This window comes from Camarhynchus parvulus, chromosome 26 (genome assembly GCF_901933205.1).
Source record: "Camarhynchus parvulus chromosome 26, STF_HiC, whole genome shotgun sequence".
NCBI classification, from domain to species: domain Eukaryota; kingdom Metazoa; phylum Chordata; class Aves; order Passeriformes; family Thraupidae; genus Camarhynchus; species Camarhynchus parvulus.
The window spans coordinates 1,757,108-1,780,883 of record NC_044596.1 but is presented as its reverse complement, the minus strand read 5'-3'; the positions used below and the strand labels follow the sequence as shown (position 1 = coordinate 1,780,883).

Below are 23,776 nucleotides of genomic sequence, written 5' to 3'. Positions count from 1 at the left end.
TGGGGCCCGTGTCGCACACGGGCTCGGTGCCGGTGCCGCGGCGCCGGGCGGGTTAAGCCGCGCGCTGCCGCCATTGGCGGAGCGCGGAGCGGCCGCAGCCAATGGGGCCGGGCCGAGCGCACCGGGCCGGGCCCAGACCCCGTCCCGGGGCGGATCGGGGTGGTTCGGCCGCGCTCGGGCCGGGTCGGAACCGTTCGGCTGCGTTCGGGCCAGGCTCGGCTCCGCTCGTCTCAGCTCGGGGAGGATCGGGAAGGTTCGGCTGCGTTCGGGCCGGGCTCGGCTCTGCTCGGCTGAGCTCGGGAAGGATCGGGAAGGTTCGGCCCGGCCCGGTTCGGCCTGGCTTGGTTCGGCGCGGCCCGCTCGACTTTCTTCGGCCTCGCTCGGCTCAGCTCGTCTCGGTTCGGCTTCTCTCGGTTCGATTCGGCCCCGCTGGGATTCCCTCGGTTCAGCTCCGCTTGACTCGGTTCGGTTCGGTTCGTCTGGGCCCGGCCCTGCCCGGTCGCCGCCGCACCGGGCCCGGTAACGCTCCGACCCCATCCCCGGTCCAGGCCCGAGCCCAGGCCCGGTAACGCCCCGGGAGGAAGGGGGGAGGGAGGCAGCGAGCATCCTCCGCCGCTCCGTCCGTAGCACGGCCGGGACCGGGGTGGGGGGGGATCCAGGCCGTGCGGAGCAGCAGGAGCCCCGGGCCAGACGTGCCCCAGGAGGGCCGTGACAGGGGGGACATGTGGTGACAGCGGAGACAGAGCCACCCCGCACCGCGACATTGTGGACAGTGACCCAGGGACACCCTGTGACACCAGGAGCGAAGCCCCCAAGCCGTGACACTGAGGGAGCACCGGGGCACAAAGCCATTCCATGTCGTGACACCGGGGGAGCACAGCTACCCCAGGCAGTGACACTGCGTGCACACCACGGCACCTGTGACAACACTGTGACAACAAGCACCCCCCACCATGGCACCAGGGGGGCAGCCAGATTGGCAGGTGCTGTGACACCCGGGGGACCCTGCACCTGGCATGTGCTGTGACACTGGGTGACCAAACCACCCTGTGCCGTGACTCCTGGGCGAGCCTTGAGCCTGGCATGTGCTGTGACACTGGTGGACCAAAGCCAACCTGGACTGTGACAAGTGATCAACCAGACTGGGACCTGTCACTGTGTGACCAAAGCCACCTTGGACTGTGACACCAAGTGACCAAGCCTCTGCGCCATGACACCTGCTGAACCCTCAGCCTGCCGCCTGCCGTGACACCGTGTGACTGAAAGACACCCTGTGCTGTGCCACTGGGTGACCAAGCCACCCACATCGTGACACCATGTGACTGAAGCCCCCTCCCACTCTCCACACTGCATTGTCTCCATCATGCCACCATCCCATCAGCGCGTGGCCATGCGTGTCCCCACGGTGCCACCATCCCTGCTGCTGGCTCTGTCCCTGCTGTCCCCGTGGGGGTCTGTGGCAGGGAGCTGCCCCCAACGCTGCGTCTGCGCCTCCAACCTGCTGAGCTGCTCCCAGGCCAACCTGAGCACGGTGCCGGCGCCGCTGCCGCGCTTCACGGCCGTGCTGGACCTGAGCCACAACAACGTGACGCGGCTGCGCGCGGACTGGGCCCCGGCGCGGCTGCCACACCTGCACGCGCTGCTGCTGAGCCACAACGGGCTGGCCTTCGTGTCCACCGAGGCCTTCACCCACGTGCCGCGCCTGCGCCACCTCGACCTGTCCTCCAACCGCCTGCGCACGCTGGACGAGAACCTGTTCAGCGACCTGGGCGAGCTGGAGGTGCTGCTGCTCTACAACAACGAGATCGCCACGGTGGATCGCACGGCCTTCGAGAACCTGGGCCGGCTGCGCAAGCTCTACCTGGGGCAGAACCGCATTGCCCGCTTCCCGCTGGAGCTGCTGCGGGAAGGCACCCGGCTGCCGCAGCTGGCACTGCTGGACCTGTCGGCCAACCGGCTGCGGGCCGTGCCCGCGGGGGAGCTGCAGGCGCTGCCCGCCTGGCTGCGCGACCGCCTCTACCTGCACAACAACCCCCTGGCCTGCGACTGCCTGCTCTTCCAGCTGCTGGACCGCGGCCGCCGCCGCCACCTCAGCGCCGTGGAGGATTTCCAGGACGAGCTGCGCTGCTTCCCGCCCGGAGGCACGGCTCTCGTCAAGATCCTGGAGCTGGCGGGCAAGCCGCCGCTCAACTGCAGCAAGGCGCGGGAGGCCGTGCTGGAGGCGCACCTCGGGGACAGCGTGACGCTGGGCTGCGACAGCCGCTGGCAGGGCGTGCGCAGCCGGCACTGGGTGACACCGGGCGGGGAGCGGGTGCTGGGGGACGGGGTCAACGGCAGCGTGGTCCTGCTGGCCAACGGCAGCCTCCAGCTGCGGGCTCTGCGCCCTGAGGATGCCGGCACTTACTCCTGCTGGGTGGCCGGGCCCCTCCTCAACGAGACCCTCTACGTGGAGCTGCTGGTGCACAACTTCACCCTGCACGGCCCGCACGACACGCTGAACACGGCCTACACCACTCTGGTGGGCTGCATCCTGAGCGTGGTGCTGGTGCTCATCTACCTGTACCTCACCCCGTGCCGCTGCTGCTGCTGCCGCGGCACCGAGAAGCCGCCGGCGCCGCGCGATGACAGCATCAACTCCTCGGTGCTGAGCACCACCCCCAACCACGCCGGGGGCACCGGGGAGCCCTGCGGGTCCCACGTGGCCTCCGGTGCTGGCACAGGGCAGAACGGCCGGTTCAAGGGCGGGGGAACCCCCCCGGTGCCCGCCCGGCAGGGCCCCAAGGCGCAGAGGAAGGTGTCGGACCCAGACTCGGTGAGTTCAGTCTTCTCCGACACGCCCATCGTGGTGTGAGGGGACACTGTGGGGACAGTCCCCAGGGACACCCCCTGTCAGTCACTGCAAGCTGTCCCTGGGCAGGAGGAGTGGCCAGACCCCCAGTGCCGTGTCCCCAGCTTGGGGAGTCACACCATCACACCCCAGGACTGAGCATCACTGCTGGCCCCGCCGAGGTCACTGACACCATGGGACAGTGAGGGACAAAGGTGGGACACACACTTTGGGGACAGTCTCCCACTGTGACCTGCCCCTGGGCAGGAGAGTTGGCTGGACCCCCACCACCATGGCCCCAGCTTTTGGGGGTCCCATCATCACCCCCCAGGACTGAGCATTGTCCCACACCCCTGCTGAGACCACAAAGGGACCCTGAGGGACACGTGAGTGTGAGGAGACACACCATGGGGACAGTCCACCAGGACACCCCTACAGTGTTCCTACTGCTGCTGTCACCTGTTCCCCATGGACATGCCATGGGCAGAAGGGGTCTTTGGACCCCTGCTGCCATGTCCCCAACTTGGGGGGCAACACCACTGCCCCCCGGGATGGAGCATCACTGCTGGCCCCCACCGAGGTCACTGTGCCACAAAGGACAAGGATGTGACCCATGGGGCAGTCACCCACTGTCACCTGTCACTGGGCAGGAAGGGTGGCCAGATCCCCACCACCATGTCCCAGCTTTTGGGGGTCTCACCATCACCCCCAGGACTGAGCATCATCCCGTCCCTGCTGAGATCACTGAGGGACAGAGGGACAAGGGTGTGAGGGGACACACCGTGGGGAGTCCCCAGGGACATCATGTGTCCCCACTGCCACTGTGAGCTGTCCCCAGGCTGGAGGGGTGGCCAGACTCCCATGTCCCCAGCTTTTGGGGATCCCACCACCACCCCCAGGACTGAGCTCATCCCTGGCCCCTGCCAAGGTCACCAGGGGACTGCAGAGGACAAGCGTGTGAGGGGACACACCATGGGGACAATTTCCTGCTGTGACCTGTCCCTGGGCAGGAGGGATGGTCAGACTCCCACCATCGTGTCCCTCGTTTTTGGGGGTCCCACCATTGCCCCTCAGGACTGAGCATCGCTGCTGGCCCTGCTGAGGTCACCACAGGACCACAGGGACACATCTGTGAGGACAGCGTGGCCACCAACTGCAGGGCATCAGCCCCACCAGGCACTGGAGGACTGAGGGACAGTGACAGTGACAGCTGTGAGCCCCCAGGAGCGGCAGAACCCCCCTCCTGCAGCCCCCCCATTCCCCCTGCCCCCCTTGGCATGTGCATGGCCAAGCATGAGTCCCCCGGGGAGCATGTGCCACCCCCATGGGGACACCGGGGGTGTGTCAACCCCCTGGGGAACCCCCAACGTCTCCTGACCCCCCCTGCAACCCACAGCTGCAAGCAGAGCCCCCTCCCCCGGAGGGGTGGGACCCGGGGGCTCCTGCACCCCAAAAAGGGGGTGCCCCCTCCCATGGGTGCCCATGGGTGTCCCCATGCCAGCCCAGCCTGTGTCCCCTGTGCCCCCAGCCCGGATGTTACCCCTGCACTGGGCAATGCCCAGCGATGCCTTGGCCAAAATAAACGTGTTTCCCTCGTGCCTGTGCAACCTTCACCCTTTTGGGGGGCTCCCAGGGGTGTCCCCTTGCTGGGGTGGGTTGGGGACAGGGTGACACTGCTGGGGAACCCCTCCCGGGTTGCAGGGGTGCGGGGGGGTGAGGTAGGGTGGCAGGGGGAGGCACCCCGGTCACCCCAGTGTGCCCATCCCTGGGTCCCTCTGACCCCAACCCTGACACGCTGTGCTGGGAGGGGGCTCAGGGCACCCCTCTATGGCAGCCCCTGCTCACCCCCAGCACCCCAAAGACCCCCTATGGTCCCCAGTACCTCCCCTGTACCCCCCAGCACCCTAATGACCCTCCATGGTCCCCAGGACCTCCCCACTGTACTGAGGCCACCCCCGAGCAATTCACTGATCTCCCCAGCCCTTTAATGACCCCACTGCCCCCCCAAGTCCCCAAAGACCCTCTGTGGTCCCCTGTACCCTCCTAACACCCCAATGAACCCCACCTGTCCCCCAGGCACCCCAAAAACCTCCTGTGGTCCCCAGCCTGTCCCCATCCATTCACTGAGCCTCCTCAGCACCCCAATGACCCCATTTACCACCACCCAGCACCCCAGAGAACTCCCAGAATCTCAATGACCCCACTGACCACCTCCCACCCCCCAAAGACCCTTATGGGACCCTGCCCACCCTGCTGCACCCCAAAGACCCCCTATACTCCCCAGAAAGCCCCCAGCACCCCAATTACCCCCTCAGCCTCCCAGGAGACCTTTATGAACCCCTGCCCAGCCCCACAGCCCCCCCAGCACCCCAAAGACCCCCTTTGCTCCTCCACAGCCCCCCCAACGAGCCCCCAGTACCCCACTGCCCCCTCAACACTCTGAACAACTCCAGTGACCCCTTCCAGCTCCCCAGTGACACTCCCCCAGCCCCCCAATAATTCCAGAATCCCCCTGCCCCACTGAGACCCCCACCCCCAAACCCACAGCCCCCCAGCACCCCCTTCCCCCATCCCCCACCACACAACTCTTTTTTTTCTTTGTTTTTTTACAAAAAGAACAAAAACAGCAACAACCGTTTCTTATAAATATCTGCGGCCGACGGGGCCCCGGGAGGTCCGGGGGGGGTCCCCAGTGCCGCCCCCCCCTCCCGGGGCTGGTTTAGCAGCAAGAGAACAGAACTGAGAGTTTTGAGGTATTTTCTGGAAGTTTGGGATTTTTCCTTCGTGTTTCCTTGGGATTTTTTCTTTTTTCTCCCTTCATCGGTTTTCTGGCGTTTCCCGGTGGGGAGGACACAGGGGGGGCCCCCGGTGACCCCTCTGTTAATGGGCTTTGGACTGCAGGGGGGACAGAGGACGAGTCAGAGGGGACACGGGACCTGCAGGGACAGGCTCAGGGGAGCCCCACGGTGTCCCCAGGCTTGGGGAGGTCCTCAGGGTGTCCCCAGAGCACAGGGTGTCCCCACAGCACAGGGTGTCCCTCACAGCACAGGGTGTCCCCACAGCACAAGGTGTCCCCCCACAGCACAGGGTGTCCCCCACAGCACAGGGTGTCCCTCACAGCACAAGGTGTCCCCCCCACAGCACAGGGTGTCCCCCCCACAGCACAGGGTGTCCCCCACAGCACAAGGTGTCCCTCACAGCACAGGGTGTCTCTCAGGACAGGGTGTCCCCCCCAGCACAGGGTGTCACACTGGACAGAGTGTCCCCCCAGGACAAGGTGTCCCCTATAGCACAGGGTGTCCCCCCACAGCCCAGCATGTCCCAGTGCCTTTCCCCCTCCGTCGCACGGTGTCCCCCCGGGCACAGGCCATCCCTCAGGGCACAGGGACCCCAATCCCGGTGTTCCCAATCCCTGCTGGTCCCTCAGGGGGTTCCCCCTGGCTCACCACCCCCCAGCCGTACCTTCAGGGCGCTCCTCTTCTCCTCGAATCCCAGGGGCGTCCCCGGCTTCTTCCTGCGGACGGAGCCCCCCGCGCCGGAGCTGCCGGAGCCGGGCGGGCCCGGGGGCCCGGGCAGGCCGGGCGCGGCCTTGCCCTTCAGGGCTCGGCAGTAGGTGGCCGCGTTCTTGCGCTTCTTCACCTCATCCTCGGAGAGCCCCGGGGCGGCGCCCCCGGCCCAGCCCGGGGGCAGCGGCGGCGTTTGGGGGGTCGCGGGCAGCGGGGGGGGGCCGGCAGGGCTGGCTGGGGGGCGGCCGCCGCACCCGCGGGGTCCCGTTGAGGATGGGGATGGAGGGCGAAGCCGGCGGGGTGAGTTTCGTCTTGCCGGGGGGAGCCAAGGCCTGATTTTTGCCCTTGACGCTGTCCCCCAAACAGGTCCGTTTGTAGGGGGGGCTGCCGGCCCTGGGCGGGGGCTGCCAGGGCCGGGGCTCCGCATCCCGTGCCCGGGGGGATCTGCTGGCCTTGCCGGGGGGCAGTTTGCTGAAGGAGGGCGAGGGCGTGTTGGCGGGGAGCGGGGAGGTGATGGACTGCGAGCCCCCTCCGCCGCACTCGGGCTGGCTGCAGGCGGCCGCCGCCGGCGGGGACCCCACGGTGTAGGTGAGGCTGGTGGGGAGCCGGCACCCGCCGGCCCCCGAGAGGCTCCGGAGCGGCGGGGAAGGGGCTGCGGGGCCGTAAAGGGGGGCAGCGGGGCTGGGGGGGGCTGCGGGGAGGTGAAGAGGGGGGACGACGGCCGGAGGGATCTTCCTGTGGGAAGGGAGGGGGGGTGAGATGGGGAGCCCCCAAACTGCTGCTCCCAACCGCATCCCCCAGTTCAGGGGGGAGAGGTGAGATGGGACTTCTTCCATCTCTCCAGCCCCACCTTATTCTCCCCAATTCAGGTGTGGAAAGGTGAGATGGGAGCCCCCATAAATCACCACTCTCAGCCCTGCATCCCCACCTTGTCCCCCCGAGTTTGGATGGGAAGGGGTGAAACAGGACATCCCCTCAAATCTCCATTACACCCCAATTCTGGTGAGGAGGGGGTGAACAGAACTCCCCCACCCCAATCTCTGCTCTCAATCCTGCATCCCATCTTGTCTTTCCCAATTTGGGTGAGGAGGTGATGAAATGGGACCACTCAAATCCCCACTCCCATCTTTGTCCCCCTAATCCTTCCTGATTCAGGTAGGGAGGGGGTCCCAAATCCCCACTCCCATCCCTCCACCCCCACCTTATCTTCCTCAGTCTGGATCAGAATGGGGTGAAATGAAATCCCCTCATTTCCCACTCACATCCCTGCATCCCCACCTTACCCCACTCACTTTGATTGGGGGGGGTGCAACAAAACCCCCCAAATCCCCACTCCCTTCCTCCCCCCCAATCCCAACACCATGCTGGGACCCCGGGGACCCCAAACTGCAGGCTTGGTCCCCTGGGCCCCCTCACCTCCACCTGTGTGCGCTGAGGTGCTGCTCCAGCATGGAGCCCAGCGCAGCGCAGAACCGGTCCAGCCGCCGGTCGAACACGTAACAGCCCGGGGTCACCAGGCGGCTGCCGAAGGTGCAGAACTGGGGGGGCACCGTGCCAGGGTCACTGCAGCCCCCCCACAGCCCTGCCTCAACCACCCACCTGGCACAGAGCCGGGAACGGGACACAAGGATGGGTCACTGGTGGATTTGAGGGTCCCTGCCCCACTCTGGGGTCTCACGTGGATGGGTTGCTAATGAAGTTGGGGGTCTCTGCCCCGCTCTGGGGTCTGACATGGATGGGCTGCTGGTGGATTTGGGGGTCCCTGCCCCACTCTGGGGTCCCACATGGATGGGTCACTGGTGGATTTGGGGGTCACTGATGGATTTGGGGGTCCCTGCCCCACTCTGGTCACTGGTGGAGTTGGGGGTCACTGCCCAACTCTGGGGTCTCATGGATGGGTCACTGGTGGCTTTGGGGGTCCCTGTACCACTCTGGGGGTCCCTGCCTTGCTCTGGGGTCCCACATGGATGGGTCACTGGTGGATTTGGGGGTCACTGATGGATTTGGGGGTCCCTGCCCAGCTCTGGGGTCCCCTCACTCACCGCCTGAGGCCGGGGTGGGCGCAGGGGGGTCCGGGGGGGCTCCTCAGCCCCCTCCTCCTCGCTCTCCTCGCTGGACACGCGGCTGCCCCCCTTGGGCAGGGGCAGGGGGAGGCCTCCCGTGCCCCCCTCCCCAGAGGTGGCTGGAACATCCTCAGGGTCACTGGCAGAGGAAAGTCGGGCCCTGCACCAGAGAGGAACTTTTGGGGTGCTCGATACTGGGGGGGGTCACTGGGAGACAATATCCAGCCCCTCCAAATCCCCACTCCCAATCCCTACAATGTGCCCCCCAATCCAGGTGGGGAGAGATGGGACCCCTCCACCCCAAATCCCCGCTTCCATCCACTTCCCCTCCCATGTCAGGTGCAGAGGGGCCGAGACACGACCCCACAATTCTGCACTCACATTCCTGCTGCCCTGCCACACCCCCCAGTGCAGGGGGGGAAAGGTGAGATGGGACCCCCAAAACCCAGCTCCCAGGCACATCTTCCCCTAATTCAGGTGGGGAGGGGGTGGGACAGGACCCCCCAAATCCCTGCTCCCACCCACATCCCCCAAATTCAGCTGGTGAGATGGGACTCCCCAAATCCCTACTCCCACTCACATCCCCCCAAATTCAGCTGGTGAGACACAACCCCCAAATCCCGCTCCTATCCACATCCCACCCACCCAAATCCCCCCATTCACATCCCCCTAAATTCAGGTGGTGAGACAGGACCTCCCAAATCCCTGCTCCAAACCACATCCCCCCAAATTCAGCTGGTGAGACACAACCCCCCAAATCCCTGCTCCCATTCACATCCCCCCAAATTCAGCTGGTGAGACAAGACCCCCCAAATCCCTGCTCCAAACCACATCCCCCCAAATCCAACTGGTGAACAGGACCCTACAAATCCCTGCTCCCATCCACATCCCCCCAGTCCAGGTGGGGAGAGGGCGAGATGGACCCCCCCAAATCCCCACTCCCATTTAATGCATCCCCCCCAATTCAGGTGGGAAAAGGTGAGAGGAGACCCTCCCCAAACCCATGGGGTGCTCACCTGGGGGGGTGCAAGCAGTGGGGCAGCCTGGCTCGGCAGGGAGGGGTACTGGGGGGCTGCAGCAGTGAGGGGGTGTCCTGCAGGGCAGGGTGCAGTGGCTCCTTCTCAGGGGGGCTCCTGTCCTTTGGGGGGTCCCCTCGGCGGGTGCTGGCCTTGAGCTCGGCCACCAGCACATCGAAATCCTTGGCCCGACCCTGCACCTCCCGGCGCTGGTGCACCGAGTGGATCTGGGGGAGAGACAGCAGGGAGGGGGCTCAGGACCCCCCAAAACACCCAGGCTGGGATGTTGGGGTGTCCCCTCCCCGTTTCCCACTACCTTGCAGGTCAGCAGGCGGGTGCAGAGCTTGTTGGTGTCGGGGTTCCTCACCCCACACTGCCGGTTCAGGTCACACTCCTTACCTGGGGGGACACGGAGGCAGAGGGTGCTGGGGAGTGCTGGGGGGGCACCCCAACACCCCCCACTAGGGCTGGGCATGGAGCACCCACTCCTTGGAGCAGCTCTGAGGGGGGGACACAACCCTGAGAGGTTTTGAGGGGGTGGGGGGCTCACCAAGTGCTGCTCCTTCCCCTTTTTGCTCCTCTGCAGGGTGAGGCCCCCCCTATTTTGCCCCTTCCCTGAGGTGACCCCCCCCTTTTCACCTGGGTCCTGCTAATGGCATTGCCATCACCTGGGAGAGTCTGTGGGCACAGCACCAATTGGCTCTGGGATTTTGGGGGCAGGGGGGCACGTTTGACTCCCATGTTTTGGGGAGTATGCGTCCAACACTCATCTTTTCAGGTGACATATGTCCAAACTCCATATTTTGGGGTGGCACACACATTTGACACACATATTTTGAGGTGATACACATTTGACCCCCATATTTGGCGGGGGCATGTGTTATACCCCCGTATTTTGGGAGGGACAACACATTTGGCCCGCCCCCATATTTTGGGGGGATATGGCTTCAGCCTCCATATTTTGGGGTGACACATGTCCAACCCCTGTATTTTGGGGTGACACATGCCCAACCCCCATATTTTTGGGGGGGACATGTGTTCAACCCCCACAATTTCAGAGGATACACATTTGACCTCTGTATTTTTGGGGGACACACGTTTCATCCACGTATTTTGGGGGGAACACGTGTTTAACCCCCATATCTTGGGAGACCACGCTTTTAATACCCATATTTTGGGGTGACACCTTTGGCCCCCATATTTTGGAGGGATACACATCCAAACCCCATATTTTTGGGGAGACATATATTCAACACCTCTATTCTGGAGGACACGTATTCAACCCCCATATTTTGGGGGGAATGCACATTTGACCCCTATATTTTTTTGGGGGGGGGTCATATATCCAATTCTCACATTTTTGTGGGGGACACAACTTCAACCCCCATATTGTGGGGGGAACACGTGTTTAACCCCCATATCTTGGGAGACCATGCTTTTAACACTCATATTTTGGGGTGACACATTTGACGCCCATATTTTGGAGGGATACACATCCAAACCCCATATTTTGGGGGGAATGCACATTTGACCCCTATATTTTTTGGGGGGTCACATATCCAATTCTCACATTTTTGTGGGGGACACAAGTTAAACCCCCATATTGTGGGGGAGGCACTTGTTCCACCTCCATATTTTTATGTGGGATATGTTTGACCCCCATTTTTGGAGGAACACATGCGAATTTGGGGATCCAAACCGAGCTGTGTCCATTCCTTGGGACCAGCCAAGTTGGGGCCCTAAACCTACAGGATGACCACAACTGGGGGGAGGGCAGGGACCCCCCAACAACCCTCCGGAGGAGAGGGGGGGAGCCACTCCCCTGGTACCTACCCCAGTGCTAGACCTGGCCCATACTGGGCCCCAGGAAGTCCCGCTGGGATCATCCGCCCCCCCCCATGGCCGGCAAGGAAAGGGGGGACTCACGCGCCAGCTTCCTGTGGGACCTGGGGGGCGCTTTGGGGGCCCCCACATCCTTGTCCCCCGGAGCAGGGACGCTCTCCGGCATGGCCGAATCCCCCCCGACCCCGGCGGGCACCGGGGGCTCTTTGGGCACCGCGGCAGCCGCGGGTTTCCCCAGGGATTCCTTGGAGTTGGTGGGGACGGCTTTGGGGGGCACCTTGATCCCGTGCCCGTCCGGTTTGGGAATGCTGGGGATCTTCTCCAGGTTCACCACGGGCACAAACAAGCTGTGGAGAGAGAGTTTTGGGGAGGAGGGGGTGGCATCAAAGTGACCCCACAAAGAGCATCGGCGTTGCCCGTGCCGGCGCTCACCAGAGGTTGCTGTCCTTGTCCGTGTGCTCAGGGAGGGGCTGGGCTCTCCCTCGGGCACCAGGGAGCTTCTCCTGCAGGGCTTTGGCTGCTCCGGGCGTCCTGCCGGGCACCGGCTGCCCGTTCACGGCCACGTGTCACGCGGTGGCACGGGCATAGAGCTTGCTGAGCGGGCCGTGCCGGCGTTCTGCCAGGAGGGATGGGAGGGGATGGCATTGGGATGGGATCCATGGGATGGGATGGGATCCATGGGATGGGATGGGGTGGGATGGGATCCATGGGATGGGATCCATGGGATGGGATGAGATGGGGTGGGATGGGATGGGATCCATGGGATGGGATGGGATGGGATGGGATGGGATGGGGTGGGATCCATGGGATGGGATGGCATGGCATGGCATGGCATGGGACCCATGGGATGGGATGGGATGGGATGGGATGGGATCCATGGGATGGGATGGGGTGGGGTGGGATGGGATGGGGTGGGATAGGATGCATGGGATGGGATGGGATCCATGGGATGGGATCCATGGGATGGGATGGGGTGGGGTGGGATGGGATGGGGTGGGATAGGATGCATGGGATGGGATGGGATCCATGGGATGGGATCCATGGGATGGGATCGGGTGGGATAGGACCCATGGCATGGGATGGGACCCATGGGATGGGATGGGATGGGATGGGATGGGAAGGCAATGGCATGGCATGGCATGGCATGGCATGGCATGGCATGGCATGGCATGGCATGGCATGGCATGGCATGGGATAACCCCACTGTTAGCCCACACCAGAGCTCACACTGCTGCGAGCCCCCTCCCTCCCTGCCCCTAGGCTGTACCCCCACAGCCAGCCCTGGTGGCATTCCGAGCACCACAGGGTGGAACAGCCATTCCCCAAATTCCTTGGCTCACCACAGTGCTTCTGGAAGGCCTGGGGCTTCACCACCTGGCTGCAGTGGTTGCACACCACCAGGTAGAACTCGTCGTGCGCAGGGCAGTGCCCGAAGATGTCCATGTCTGTGGGGAGAGCTCAGTGAGCTGGCACACACCTGGTGCTGCTGGAAACACTGCAGACAGGGATCCCAGCTCACACAGCCCCAAAATGCTGGCTTTCACCCCAGACCGGAGCTCACCTTCCTTAATCAGGGTCATGGTGTCCAGTTTCTTGCTGCCATTCTTGCCATTCTCCTCCAGCTCTGACCCTGATCCTGCCAGAGACAAAATCCTGTCAGTGGCTGGCACACGGACGGTCCCGGTGCTCCCACACAGGGGTGGTCCTGGCATCCCTGCTCCTGGAACAATTAAACCAGACAAAATTAGACCAGAGAGACAGATCATCCTGTGCGTGACGTCGCCCTGTGGTGTGTCACCATCTCCAGGGTCCCCATCCTGACAGCCCAGTGCCTGTTCCTGGGGACATCCCAGTATGGGAGGTGACACCCCTGGGATGTGACACCCCTGGGATGTATTTGCCCTGCGATGGAACATCCTTGAGGACACCCTGGTGCTGGGATGGGACAGCCCTGGGGACAGCCCCATCCTGGATGGATGTAACATCCCAGTCCTGGCACATGGCACCCCTGGGAACATCCTGGTCCCAAGATGTGACATCCTTGGGTCACCCTGGTTCCCACACACTCGTGGCCCCACTGGCTGTGCCTGGGCTCTGTTCTGGGGGCACTGCTGGCCACTGAGCCAGTGGCAATGGTGACCTGGCCAACTGTGCCAAACTGGGTGCCCAGATCATCCCCAGTCCTATCAGGCCATGCCATACTGGGTGCCCAGTTCCATCCAGCTGTGCCACACTGGGTAACCAGTCCTGCCTGCCTGGCCATGCCATACTGGGTGCCCAGTTTCATCCAGCTGTGCCACACTGGGTAACCAGTCCTGCCTGCCTGGCCATGCCATACTGGGTGCCCAGTGCCATCCAGCTGTGCCATACTGGGCACCCAGACCCATTCAGATGCACCATGACTGGTGGACAGCCAGTCCCAGTGCTGAGAGCCCACTGGGACACTCCCAGTAAGGGGCACCTGGCTCCCAGTGTGCCCTGCCCAGTTCCCAGTGCAGGATATCCAGTGCCCAGCATGTGATGCCCAGTGCCCCACCTGGGCTCCCAGTACCTCCTGTCTGGTCTGGGGTAATGGTGACAACTAATTCCCAGTCCAGGTTCTCCAGTTACTGCACTGCTCCCACCAGTGCCCACTGGAATCCAGGATGGGGCACCCAGTAACGGGCACAGGGTTCCCAGTGGGCAGACTAGGGTGCCTGCTGCCACAATGGTGCCCAGTTCCTAGAGCAGAGATCCTGCTGCCCAGTTCCTGAATCCCAGTGCCCAGTGTGGCTCCCTAGTGCCCAGTTCCCAGTGCAAGCACAGGGTGCCTGGTTCCAGGTGCCCAGTTCCTGGTGCCCAGTGTCCAGTGCAAAGTTCCTAGTGTTTGGGCAACTTTTGTAGGATGCCCCATGCCAGTTCTCAGTGCTGGGTGTCCAGTACAGGATGCTTTGTGCCAGTGCGGAGTGCCCAGTGCTGAGTGTTCAGTTCCTGGTACCAGGTGCCACGTCTGGCTGTGCAGTGCCAGGTTCCCAGTCCCAGTTCCTGGTGCCCGGTGCTGGATGCCACATTCCCAGTGCAGGAAGTGCCCATTCCCAGTTCCCAGTGCTCAGTACTGGGTGCCCAGTGCTCAGTACTGGGTGCCAGGTCTGGATGCCCAGTGTAAGGTTCCCAGTGCCCAGTTCCTGGTGCCAGGTACCCATTGCAGGATATCCTTTTCCCACTGTCTGGTGTGCAGGGCTGGGTGCCCCATTCCTGTTTGTGCATGTTCTGGTGCAGGATGCCACATTCCCAGTGCGTGGTCACCAGTGCAGGGTGCCCATTCCCAGTGCTGGCTCTCAAGGCTGCATGCCCAGTGCCAGATTCCAGGTGCCCAGTACAAGGTGCCCCATTCCCAATGTCTGGTTCCCAGTGCAGGGTGCCCCATTCCTAGTGCAGGGTACCCATTCCCAGTGCCCATTCCCAGTGCAGGGTGCCCATTCCCAGTGCCCATTCCCAGTCCAGGGTGCCCATTCCCAGTAGCAGGATCCCAGTACAGGGTGCCCATTCCCAGTGTCTGGTTCCCAGTGCAGGGTGCCCATTCCCAGTGCCCATTCCCAGTGCAGGGTGCCCATTCCCAGTGCCCATTCCCAGTGCCCATTCCCAGTGCAGGGTGCCCATTCCCAGTGTCTGGTTCCCAGTGCAGGGTGCCAGGTCTGGCTACACTGTTCCCAGTGCCAGGTGCTGGTACAGGATGCTTCATTCCAGGTGTCCAGTTCCCAGTGCCAGGGAACATCCTAGGACATGCCAGGACAAGCTGCACCACACACTGGGCACTGGGAATCCTGCCCTGGGCACCCAGACCCGGCACCCTCTGCTGTGCGCCCAGCTCCCGGTACTGGATGCCAGGTCTCGATGCCCAGTACCGGGTTCCCAGTGCCCTGTTTCCCACTGTCCAGCGCAGGATGCCCCGTTCCCGGTGCCCCGTTCCCAGAGCAGAACGAGCCGGTGCAGAACCTGCTCCTCTCGGTTCCCAGCGCCCGGTGGAGGATGCTCCGTTGGCGGTTCCCAGCGCAGGATGCCCCGTTCCCAGCGCCCGGTGCGGGATGCCCTGCTGCCGCTTCCCGGTGCCGGACTCCCCTCTCCCGGTGCCGTTGCCCGCCCGCCGCGCGGCGGCGCTCGGACCGGGGGTCGGCGGGCGCGGCCCCGGTCGCGAAGCCCCCCGCCGCCGCCGCCCTCACCGGTGTCGGCGGGCGGCCCGGCCCGCTCCAGCCAGGCGCTCCAGCTCTGCCCCGCGAACTCGTCCAGGCCGGGCACCGGCCGCCGCCCGCCGCCATCGCCGCCGCCGCCGCCGCGGCACCGCCGCCCCCCCGCGCCGCCCCCGCCCCGCGCATGCGCCGCGCGCCCCGCCCGCCCCGCGGCACCACGGGCACGGTAGTCCCGGAGCGACCCCCGCCCGGCCCGACCCCGGCAGCCAACCCGCTATCCCCTGCCCCGAGCTGGGACACGCGGTACCTGCACTGCCGGGGGTCCCCAGTGAGCCCGGTACCAGGCTGGGGTCTCCTGTTATCCCTGCACGGGGATGGGGGTACCCGGTGTCCCTATAACGGGTTAGGGGTACCCGGTGTCCCTGCACGGCGATGGAGGTACCCTGTATCCCTATAACAGGTTAGGGGCACTCGGTATCCCTATAACAGGTTAGGGGTACCCGGTATACCTATAACAGGCTGGGGATACCCGGTGTCCCTATAACAGGTTGGGAGTACCCAGTATCCCTATAACAGGTGTGGGGCACTCGGCATCCCTATACTCGGCTGGGGTTCCCTGTTGTCCCCATACAGACAGAACCCCAGACCCAGAACTCCAGTTATTCCAGTAAGGGGCTGGGGTCTCCTGTTATCCCCTGTACAGGGATGGGGGTATCTGGTATCCCTATAACAGGTTAGGGGTACCCGGTATCCCTATAACAGGCTGGGGATACCTGGTGTCCCTGTAACAGGTTGGGAGTACCCAGTATCCCTATCACAGGTTAGGGGCACTTGGTATCCCTATATCAGGTTATGGGCACTCGGTATCCCTATAACAGGTTAAGGGAACTCGGTATCCCTATACTTAGTTGGGGTTCCCTGTTATGCCCATATCAAACCCAGAACTCCAGTTAGTCCTATAAGGGGCTGGGGTCTGGTATAGTTACTTCTATACTGGGCTGTGAGCCCAGGGTATTGCCATACAAGGCTGAGGTTCCAGGTTATTCCCATGCGGGCCTGGGGACCCCCGTTATGCCTATACCAGCCTGGGATCCCCCATTATCCTTCCACTGGTGTGGGGTTCCCTATTATCCCTATATGGAGCTGGGACTCCCTGCCATTGTTCCCATTCCAGACTGGGGTTCCAGGTGATCCCTATACAGGACTGGTGCTCCCAATGTTATCCCAATACCAGACTGGGGTTCCAGGTGATCCCTATACTGGAGTGGTGCCCCCAATATTATCCCAATACTGGACTGGGGTTCCTCATTATCCCTATACTGGAGTGGTGCCCCCAATATTATCCCAATACTGGACTGGGGTTCCAGCTGATCCCTCTACTGGAGTGGTGCTCCCAATGTTATCCCAATACCGGAATGGGGTTCCTCATTATCCCTATACTGCAGTGGTGCTCCCAATGTTATCCCAGTACCAGACTGGGTTCCTGATTGTCCCTATACTGGTCTGGGGTCCCCTGTGACCTGTCTGGGACCCTCCATCAGCCCAGTACTGATCGGAGATCCACAGCTCACCCCATACCAGAGATGGGGCAGGTTTATCCCTGCACGGACCGGGGGTCGTGCCCCACCCGGGTGTGTGCTCAGCTCCGCACCGAGGCAGACACAGGAGCCCCAGTGCACAGCTGGTAGCCAGGACTTTATGCGCCCCACAGAGACACGGAGCCCCCGACACCGAGCAGGACCCCCGGGATTCCGTGTCCCCCTGCAGCATCCGAACCCCCGGCGGCTCCAACCCGGGGACAGCGACACCCGGTCCCCGGGCTGGCGGCCGGCGCGAGGTCCCGGGGGCCGGGCTGGGTCCCCCCGGGCTGGGTCCCCCTGGTCACTGCTTGTCGATGGCGCCCTGCTCGGCCGCGCTGTCGCGGGGCGCGGGCGGCCGCAGCCACGGCGTCTCCCGCAGCACGAACCAGCAGTTCCCGGCCCACAGCAGGAAGTTGAGGAACCCGAAGAGCTGCAGGGGAGGAAAGGGGAGAGGGGAGAGGACAGAGAAAAAGGGAGAGGGTCCCACAGGGCAGCCTTGGGGGGCACAGCACCCCACACATAGCCTGTGTGCCTCATGAGCTCCATACACCCCATGAACCCTGTGCATCGTGTGTGCCCTGTGCACCCCACACACCCCGTGCACCCCATACCTGCCATAATTCCCATACATGCCATGCACCCCACTGTGCTCCAGGCACCCCCCGTGCCCCATGTGTATCCCACATCCTGTGCCCCACACACCCCATACTCCCCACCCATGTGCCCCAGGCACCTTATGCACCCCATGTGCCCCACATGTGCCATGTAACCTGTGCACCCCATGGACCCTGTATGCCCCATATGCCTCATGCACCCCCTGTACACTGTGTAACCCTCATGCCAGATGCACCCCATGCACCCCACTTCCCCCCATGAGCCCCATACACCTCAAGCACCTCATATGCCCCATGCCCCCATACACATCACCCACCCCACACATCCCAAACACTGCCAGGGACTGCACCACCACCCCACACCCCATCCTGGCACTCCCTGGTGGCTGGGTGCCCCATTCCCAGTGCCAGGATCCCAGGTGCAGGGTGCCCCATTCCCAGTGCAGGGTGCCCATTCCCAGTGCCAGGATCCCAGTGCAGGGTGCCCCATTCCCAGTGCCAGGATCCCAGTGGGGGGGATGCAGGGTGCCCATTCCCAGTAGCAGGATCTCAGTGCAAGGTGCCCATTCCCAGTACAGGGTGCCCATTCCCAGGGTCTGGTTCTCAGTGCAGGGTGCCCCATTCCCAGTGCCAGGATCCCAGTGGGGGGGATGCAGGGTGCCCATTCCCATTGCAGGATCTCAGTGCAAGGTGCCCATTCCCAGTGCAGGGTGCCCATTCCCAGTGCCCATTCTCAGTGCAGGGTGCCCATTCCCAGTGCCAGGATCCCAGTGCAGGGTGCCCATTCCCAGTGCCCATTCCCAGTACAGGGTGCCCCATTCCCAGTGCGGGGGGGATGCAGCTGGATCCCACATCCCCTGGTATCAAGGCAGGTTGCTGTGGAATGTTTTCACCCACATTTCCAAGCTGTGCCCATATTTTCATCTGTGTGCCCACACTGCCACTGCCCTCTCCTGGCTGAGCTTAGGAATCTGGCACAGGTGTGGCCAAACATATGAGTGTACACCTGTGGGCACCTGGGTGTGCCCATGTGTGTGCCCATGTGTGTGAGCACCTGTGTGTGTGCTCCTGTGTGCCCATGTGTGCCCATGTGTGTGTGCCCATGTGTGTGTGCCTGTTTGTGCCTGTGTGTGTGTGCCCCCTCTCTGTGTGTGTCCACGTGTGTGCCCATGTGTGTGCCTGTGTGCCCATGTGTGTGCCTGTGTGTCTGTGTGTGCCCATGTGTGTGTGTGCCTGTGTGTGTGCCTGTGTGTGTGCCAATTTGTGTGCCCACATGTGTGCCCATGTGTGGCTACGTGTGTGCCCATGTGTGCCAAGATGTGTGCCAATGTGTGTGCCCATGTTTGTGCCCATGTGTGTGTGCCCCTGTGTGTGCCTGTGTGTGTGCCCATGTGTGTGCCCATGTGTGTGTCGTGTGTCTACATGTCTGTGTGTGTGTGCCCCTCTGTGCCCATATATGCCCATGTGTGCCCGTGTGTATGTCCATGTGTGTGCCTGTGTGTGCCCATGTGTGTGCCCATGTGTGTGTGCCAATGTGTATGCCCACATGTGTGCCCATGTGTGGCTACGTGTGTGCCCATGTGCGTGCTCCTGTGTGCCCATGTGTGCCAAGATGTGTGCCAATGTGTGTGCCCGTGTGCCCATGCGTGTGTGCCCCTGCGTGTGTGCCCCTGCGTGTGCCCGTGTGTGTGCCCATGTTTGTGCCCATGTGTGTGCCCATGTGTGTGTGCCCATGTGTGTGCCCCTCTGTGCCCATGTATGCCCGTGTGTGCCCGTGTGTATGTCCATATGTGTGCCCCTGTGTGTGCCCATGTGTGCCCATGTCTAAGCCCCTGTGTGTGCCCCCGTGCCCTCACCACCGAGATGTTGGCCAGCCCCATGGCGGGCGTGGTGCCAGCGTTGCAGAGCACGCCGTCGGCCTGGCACACGGCCATGGCAGCGATGAGGGCGGAGGGGCGCGTGGCCGCCTTCACGTCGCTCAGCCCCTTGCCCCACGCCGCTGCTGCCACCAGCCAGAAGAAGGCAAAGCAGACGGTGACACAGAAATCCTGCCAGGACGAGAGCCTGGCATCAGCTGGCACCCTGGCACGGCGCTGGGCTCACGTGCCCGGGGCTGAGCCTGCCTTACTGTGAACGGGAGCTTCGTGTTCTCCGTGTACAGGGAATGGAAGCGGAGGTAGAGCACCAGAGCAGCCATGGAGTAGAGGAAGGAGAAGACCCCCAGGGTCACGAAAAACTCGGCGGGAGCGGAGAAATCGCCCACGAGGTACAGGGTGCGGGCTTCTGATTCATCCTCACAATTGGGCATCCCAAAGGGAATCTGGTATAACCTGGGGCACAGGGAGGGGGGTCAGGGGCTGGGAATGGAGAGGATGGTGGGGTAGGGGGTGAAACCACACTGGGGTGGTCCCCTGGGAATGGAGATGGTGACAGGGATGGATAGAACAATCAGGATAGGGTGGTCTTCTGGGATGGGAGGGATGGATGGATGGATGGATGGATGGATGGATGGATGGATGGATGGATGGATGGATGGATGGATGGATGGATGGATGGATGGATGGATGGATGGAGTAAGAGCTGGGGTGGTCCCCTGGGAATGGAGATGGTGATAGGGACGGATAGAATAACCAGGCTGGGGTGGTCCCCTGGGAATGGAGGGCACAGATCCACTGCCATAACCTGGATTCTTTTCCAGGGTCTATGCCCTGGCATGGGGCTGGTGGCAGAGGAAGGAGGTTGGAACTGTGACTCTCATCTGGCCCAACTCCATCATTGCCTTCCCAGATAAATCAGGATTCCCGTGGACTTCCCCGAGTACTGAGAATTTCCCTCCTTCCCCACCCAGTCTTTTGTGATTTACAAGAATCCCCCTGGGTGGTGTCAGGAGCTGACAGGGGTGCCAGGGGATGTCCCATGGGGTCAGGGTGTGGGTGGTTCCCAGCTGAACACGGCACTGCAGAGACCATGGCTGTGGTCCCATGGAGGTCCTGCCAGCAGGAAGGGAATCTAACCCAGCCCAGCACCCCCAGCCTGTGTGGGGCAGTCCTGGGGGGTGTCAGGGCTCAGCACCCCCTCACCTGAAGGGGTACCCGAACTGGATGCTGATGGCTGTCATCCCTCCACCGTCACATTTCACTGTGGCTCCGGTCTCACCGCTGAAGGAGCCACAGGAGCCGAAGGCGAAGATGGCAAAGAGCTACAGGAGAGGGTGAAGGGTCAGGGGGAGAGCCCTGGGGGCCCTTTCATCCTTGGGGGGCAGGCTACATCCCCTGGCACTCAGTAATGGGCAAGCTGCCACCCCCAGGTGCTGGCCTCAGGTGCCTCCCTCCAGCGCTGGGATTCTGCTGGCACTGGGATTTGAGGGTGGGGTCATGTTTGGGGGGGTGGGGACACAAGGCCAAGCCCACCCCCATCCCCCCCTAATTTTAGGCAGGGTACTGAGTGCCAGAGTGGGTGTCCAGGCAGTTGGGAGCATCCCCATGGTGGGAGCCCCGGAGCTGTCCCCTCCCCAGGAGCCAGCACTGCCTTTTGCCATTGGGAGTGACACTGCCCTCATCTCTTGGACGAGGGTGCTGGGAAACACCATTCCCAAAGGGTTTTCCCACAGCTCCTCCTGGCTGAGCTCCCAAGCCCTCTGGGTGAAATGGGGGATCATTTAAATTTAAAAGAGACACTGCACTTTTTACAACAGCAGGACCTTATACAACCCACACTAGGACTCAAATAGCTCAGACTCAACCCAAACTTGAACCTGAAGTGTGTGAAATAGGCCCCTGCGTAGTGAGGAATGTGAGTGAACAATAACTGTTGTTCAATTCAGAATGGTCTCTCAAACGTGTTGAGTTGCTAATGCAAATTAACATCTCAAAAATCCAACCAGCCTGCTCCTCTTTCCTAAGAACATCCTTTGAGGGCTGGACAACGTGGTTACAAAGACAGGTATACCTCAGGAGCAAAATAAGGAAGGATCTAATTGGGATATTAAGGACAAGATTGGAAGTTTTAAATGGAATTGATTCAGAAATACTGATTAATAATCCCCTGCAGGGATGGGCAGCCCACGTGTGGCACTAAGGGTGTAAGCAGGGATTTCAGTGGATCCTCCAGGGATTTTCTCCTCGTTTTTGTTTTTGGGCTGTCTTTGCAGGTGGGGTCTGATCCCATATGTTGGCCGCAATGGCAGGGGGAGCCCAGAGCCTCCATGGGTGGGATTATACAAACCAAAGATCTGTAGGATTGGGGGAAAGCCTCTCAAGCTGGCTTCTCCTGGTGGGAGATGCCCAAAGAGAGCTGAGTCCCTCCTGTACCTCAGTTTCCCCCGGGAGCCCCCCGGCCCTGGCGAGGCTGAGCTGCAGAAATGCCACCCTGAAACCCAATCTGCCAGGAGCCATTCATGGCATGGCCAGGACAGGACAGAGCCGCGGGCACTTGGCTGCCCCCCTGTCCCCAGGGTCCCCCTTCCTGGGGCTCACCGACCCTCAGTCCCCTCCCCACACACCCACCCACCCACGCAGTGCCCCCTGAGCCCTGGCAGTGGCAGGGACCCGGCACCCCGATGTCACTGTCCCCTTTGGCATGGCTGGGCAGAGCCACCTGCTCAAGGTCACCGGCAGGGGCTGGTGGCCCGAACCTGTGTGGCCCCGCTGCCCCCCTCCCCTGGAACCCCCAAAATGAGGCCTCCACCCCGCTGCTGATGGGCTGCAGGAAGCTCCAGCGGGGCTGGGGGGGCTCTGGGATTCCTTCAGGAAGGAATGGACCCCCCCAAATGTGGGGGGACTGCGGGCCGGGGGGAGCAGCGGTGCTGGGAAGGGGCTGTGACGGGGGCACACCGGGCACCGGGGGCACACCGGGGGCACTCACCCATTCCAGCACCTTGATGAAACCCAGCGGCTCCTGGAGGCGGCCCCAGCGCAGCCCACGAAGGACACGGTCCTGCAGGAGAGAGCGGCGGGAGCACCGGGACAGCATCGGGGGCTGCTCCGGCGGATGGGGCGCCACCCCGGGTTGCCACAACGGGATTGCCCCGGACACGGGGATTGGGGGCTGCAAAGGGGCCTGCGCCGGCCTGGGGGTTGCCTCGGTGGAGCAGGGTCTACTCTGGGAAACCGGGGGGACTGCCCCAGGGAACCGGAGGGGCCGCACCGGGGAACCGGGGAGCTGCCCCGGGGAAACGGGGGGATGCAACCGGATTGTCCCGGGCAGGGGGCTGCCCTGGGGGACCGGGGAACGGCATCGGCCGCGGCACCAGGACAGCGGAGGGTGCTCCGCGGCACCGGGGCACTGCACCGGAGGTCGCACCGGCGGCTACAACGGGACAGTGTGCGCTGCTCCGGGGATCGGCGCTGGAACACCACGGACTCCTCCGGGGATCGCCTCCGGGACACCGCGGGGACACCGGGAGTTGCCCCGAGCAACAGTGCCGGGACACCGAGGCGCTGCACCGGGAGCCTGCCGCGGTCACCGGGAGGGGGGACGCACCGGAGCCCTACCTGGAGCCGGGGCGCTTTATCACCGGCCGCGGGGGCGCCGGGCTCCGACATGGCCGGGCCGGGGGCGGTCGGTGCTGCCTCCGCCGCCCGCTGGGACGGCTCCGCTGGCGGAGCCGCCACCGGGCAGCGCAGCGCCCCCGGGGCCGGCAGCACCGCCCCGCCCCCCGGCAGCGCCCCTGGGCCGGCCCCGGGCCCCCCGGGCCAGCCCCCGCCCCGGGCCGGCCCCGGGCCCTCCGGGCAGCGCAGCGCCCCCCGGGGGGGGTCCGGCCGTGCATCGGCTCCGCCGCTCCCCCGGGAGCCGGGAGCGCTGGAACGGGGCGGGAATTCCGCCGGGAGCCGCTACCGGGGCCGGTAAGGAGGCTGGCGGCGTGGCACCGTGCACCGGGCGTTGGGATGCCGGTATAGCCCGGGGGGGCAGGGGCATACAGCCCCTCCCGGTACCTCCTCCCGGTATTCCCCTCCGTGCCGGAGCCCCTTCCCCACACCCCTCCCGGAGCTTCTTCCCTGGGCCCCCTTCTCGGTATCCCATCCCGGTACCGCCTGCCCGACCCCCCATTCCCGGTACCCCCTTCCTGACCCCCCATTCCCGCTACCCCCTTCCCGGTTCCCCCTTCCCGGGTCCCCATTCCCGGGAACCCCTCCAGGCACCGCGCCGTGCCCGCCACAGACC

The 23,776-nt window shown here is 63.5% G+C and overlaps 3 protein-coding genes across 4 annotated transcripts; 1 reads left to right on the top strand and 2 right to left on the bottom strand.

The window, feature by feature from the left end:
- Window positions 1–143: 143 nt before the first annotated feature.
- AMIGO1 (adhesion molecule with Ig like domain 1) lies at window positions 144–4,452 on the top strand. The gene has a single exon (XM_030965697.1). It carries the CDS (start codon window positions 1,364–1,366, stop codon window positions 2,849–2,851), a length of 1,488 nt encoding a protein of 495 aa, XP_030821557.1. The 5' UTR covers window positions 144–1,363; the 3' UTR covers window positions 2,852–4,452.
- Window positions 4,453–5,487: 1,035 nt separating this feature from the next.
- On the bottom strand, window positions 5,488–15,551 carry ATXN7L2 (ataxin 7 like 2). The gene is made up of 12 exons (XM_030965534.1): window positions 15,454–15,551; window positions 12,816–12,890; window positions 12,595–12,699; window positions 11,825–11,870; window positions 11,339–11,601; window positions 9,729–9,811; window positions 9,413–9,639; window positions 8,376–8,556; window positions 7,750–7,871; window positions 6,508–7,068; window positions 6,290–6,476; window positions 5,488–5,722 (listed from the first exon to the last, which is right to left on the bottom strand). Exons 2-12 carry the CDS (start codon window positions 12,832–12,834, stop codon window positions 5,708–5,710), a joined length of 1,809 nt encoding a protein of 602 aa, XP_030821394.1. The 5' UTR covers window positions 12,835–12,890; window positions 15,454–15,551; the 3' UTR covers window positions 5,488–5,707.
- Window positions 15,552–17,110: 1,559 nt separating this feature from the next.
- On the bottom strand, window positions 17,111–23,233 carry SYPL2 (synaptophysin like 2). 2 transcript variants are annotated; one of them, XM_030965872.1, is made up of 6 exons: window positions 23,107–23,233; window positions 22,478–22,549; window positions 20,695–20,813; window positions 19,743–19,944; window positions 19,471–19,662; window positions 17,111–17,430 (listed from the first exon to the last, which is right to left on the bottom strand). In XM_030965872.1, the coding sequence occupies exons 1-6, from the start codon at window positions 23,155–23,157 to the stop codon at window positions 17,302–17,304; spliced, it is 765 nt and encodes a 254-aa protein (XP_030821732.1). In that variant the 5' UTR covers window positions 23,158–23,233; the 3' UTR covers window positions 17,111–17,301. The 2 variants fall into 2 exon arrangements, with proteins under 2 accessions (XP_030821732.1, XP_030821733.1); XM_030965873.1 differs by lacking the exon at window positions 19,471–19,662.
- Between the last annotated feature and the right edge of the window lie 543 nt (window positions 23,234–23,776).

Excerpts from the sequence above, each read along its gene's own strand:
- ATXN7L2 (XM_030965534.1), bottom strand. Across the intron at positions 9,640-9,728 it reads CCCGCCTGCTGACCTGCAAG|ATCCACTCGGTGCACCAGCG; the intron begins GTAGTGGGAAAC and ends TCTCTCCCCCAG. Across the intron at positions 6,477-6,507 it reads AACGCCGCCGCTGCCCCCGG|CGAGGATGAGGTGAAGAAGC; the intron begins GCTGGGCCGGGG and ends CCCGGGGCTCTC.
- AMIGO1 (XM_030965697.1), top strand. The coding sequence starts at position 1,364 with ATGCCACCATCCCATCAGCGCGTGGCCATGCGTGTCCCCACGGTGCCA.
- SYPL2 (XM_030965872.1), bottom strand. The coding sequence starts at position 23,157 with ATGTCGGAGCCCGGCGCCCCCGCGGCCGGTGATAAAGCGCCCCGGCTC. Across the intron at positions 22,550-23,106 it reads ATAAAGCGCCCCGGCTCCAG|GACCGTGTCCTTCGTGGGCT; the intron begins GTAGGGCTCCGG and ends TCTCTCCTGCAG. Across the intron at positions 20,814-22,477 it reads TCATCAAGGTGCTGGAATGG|CTCTTTGCCATCTTCGCCTT; the intron begins GTGAGTGCCCCC and ends CCTCTCCTGTAG.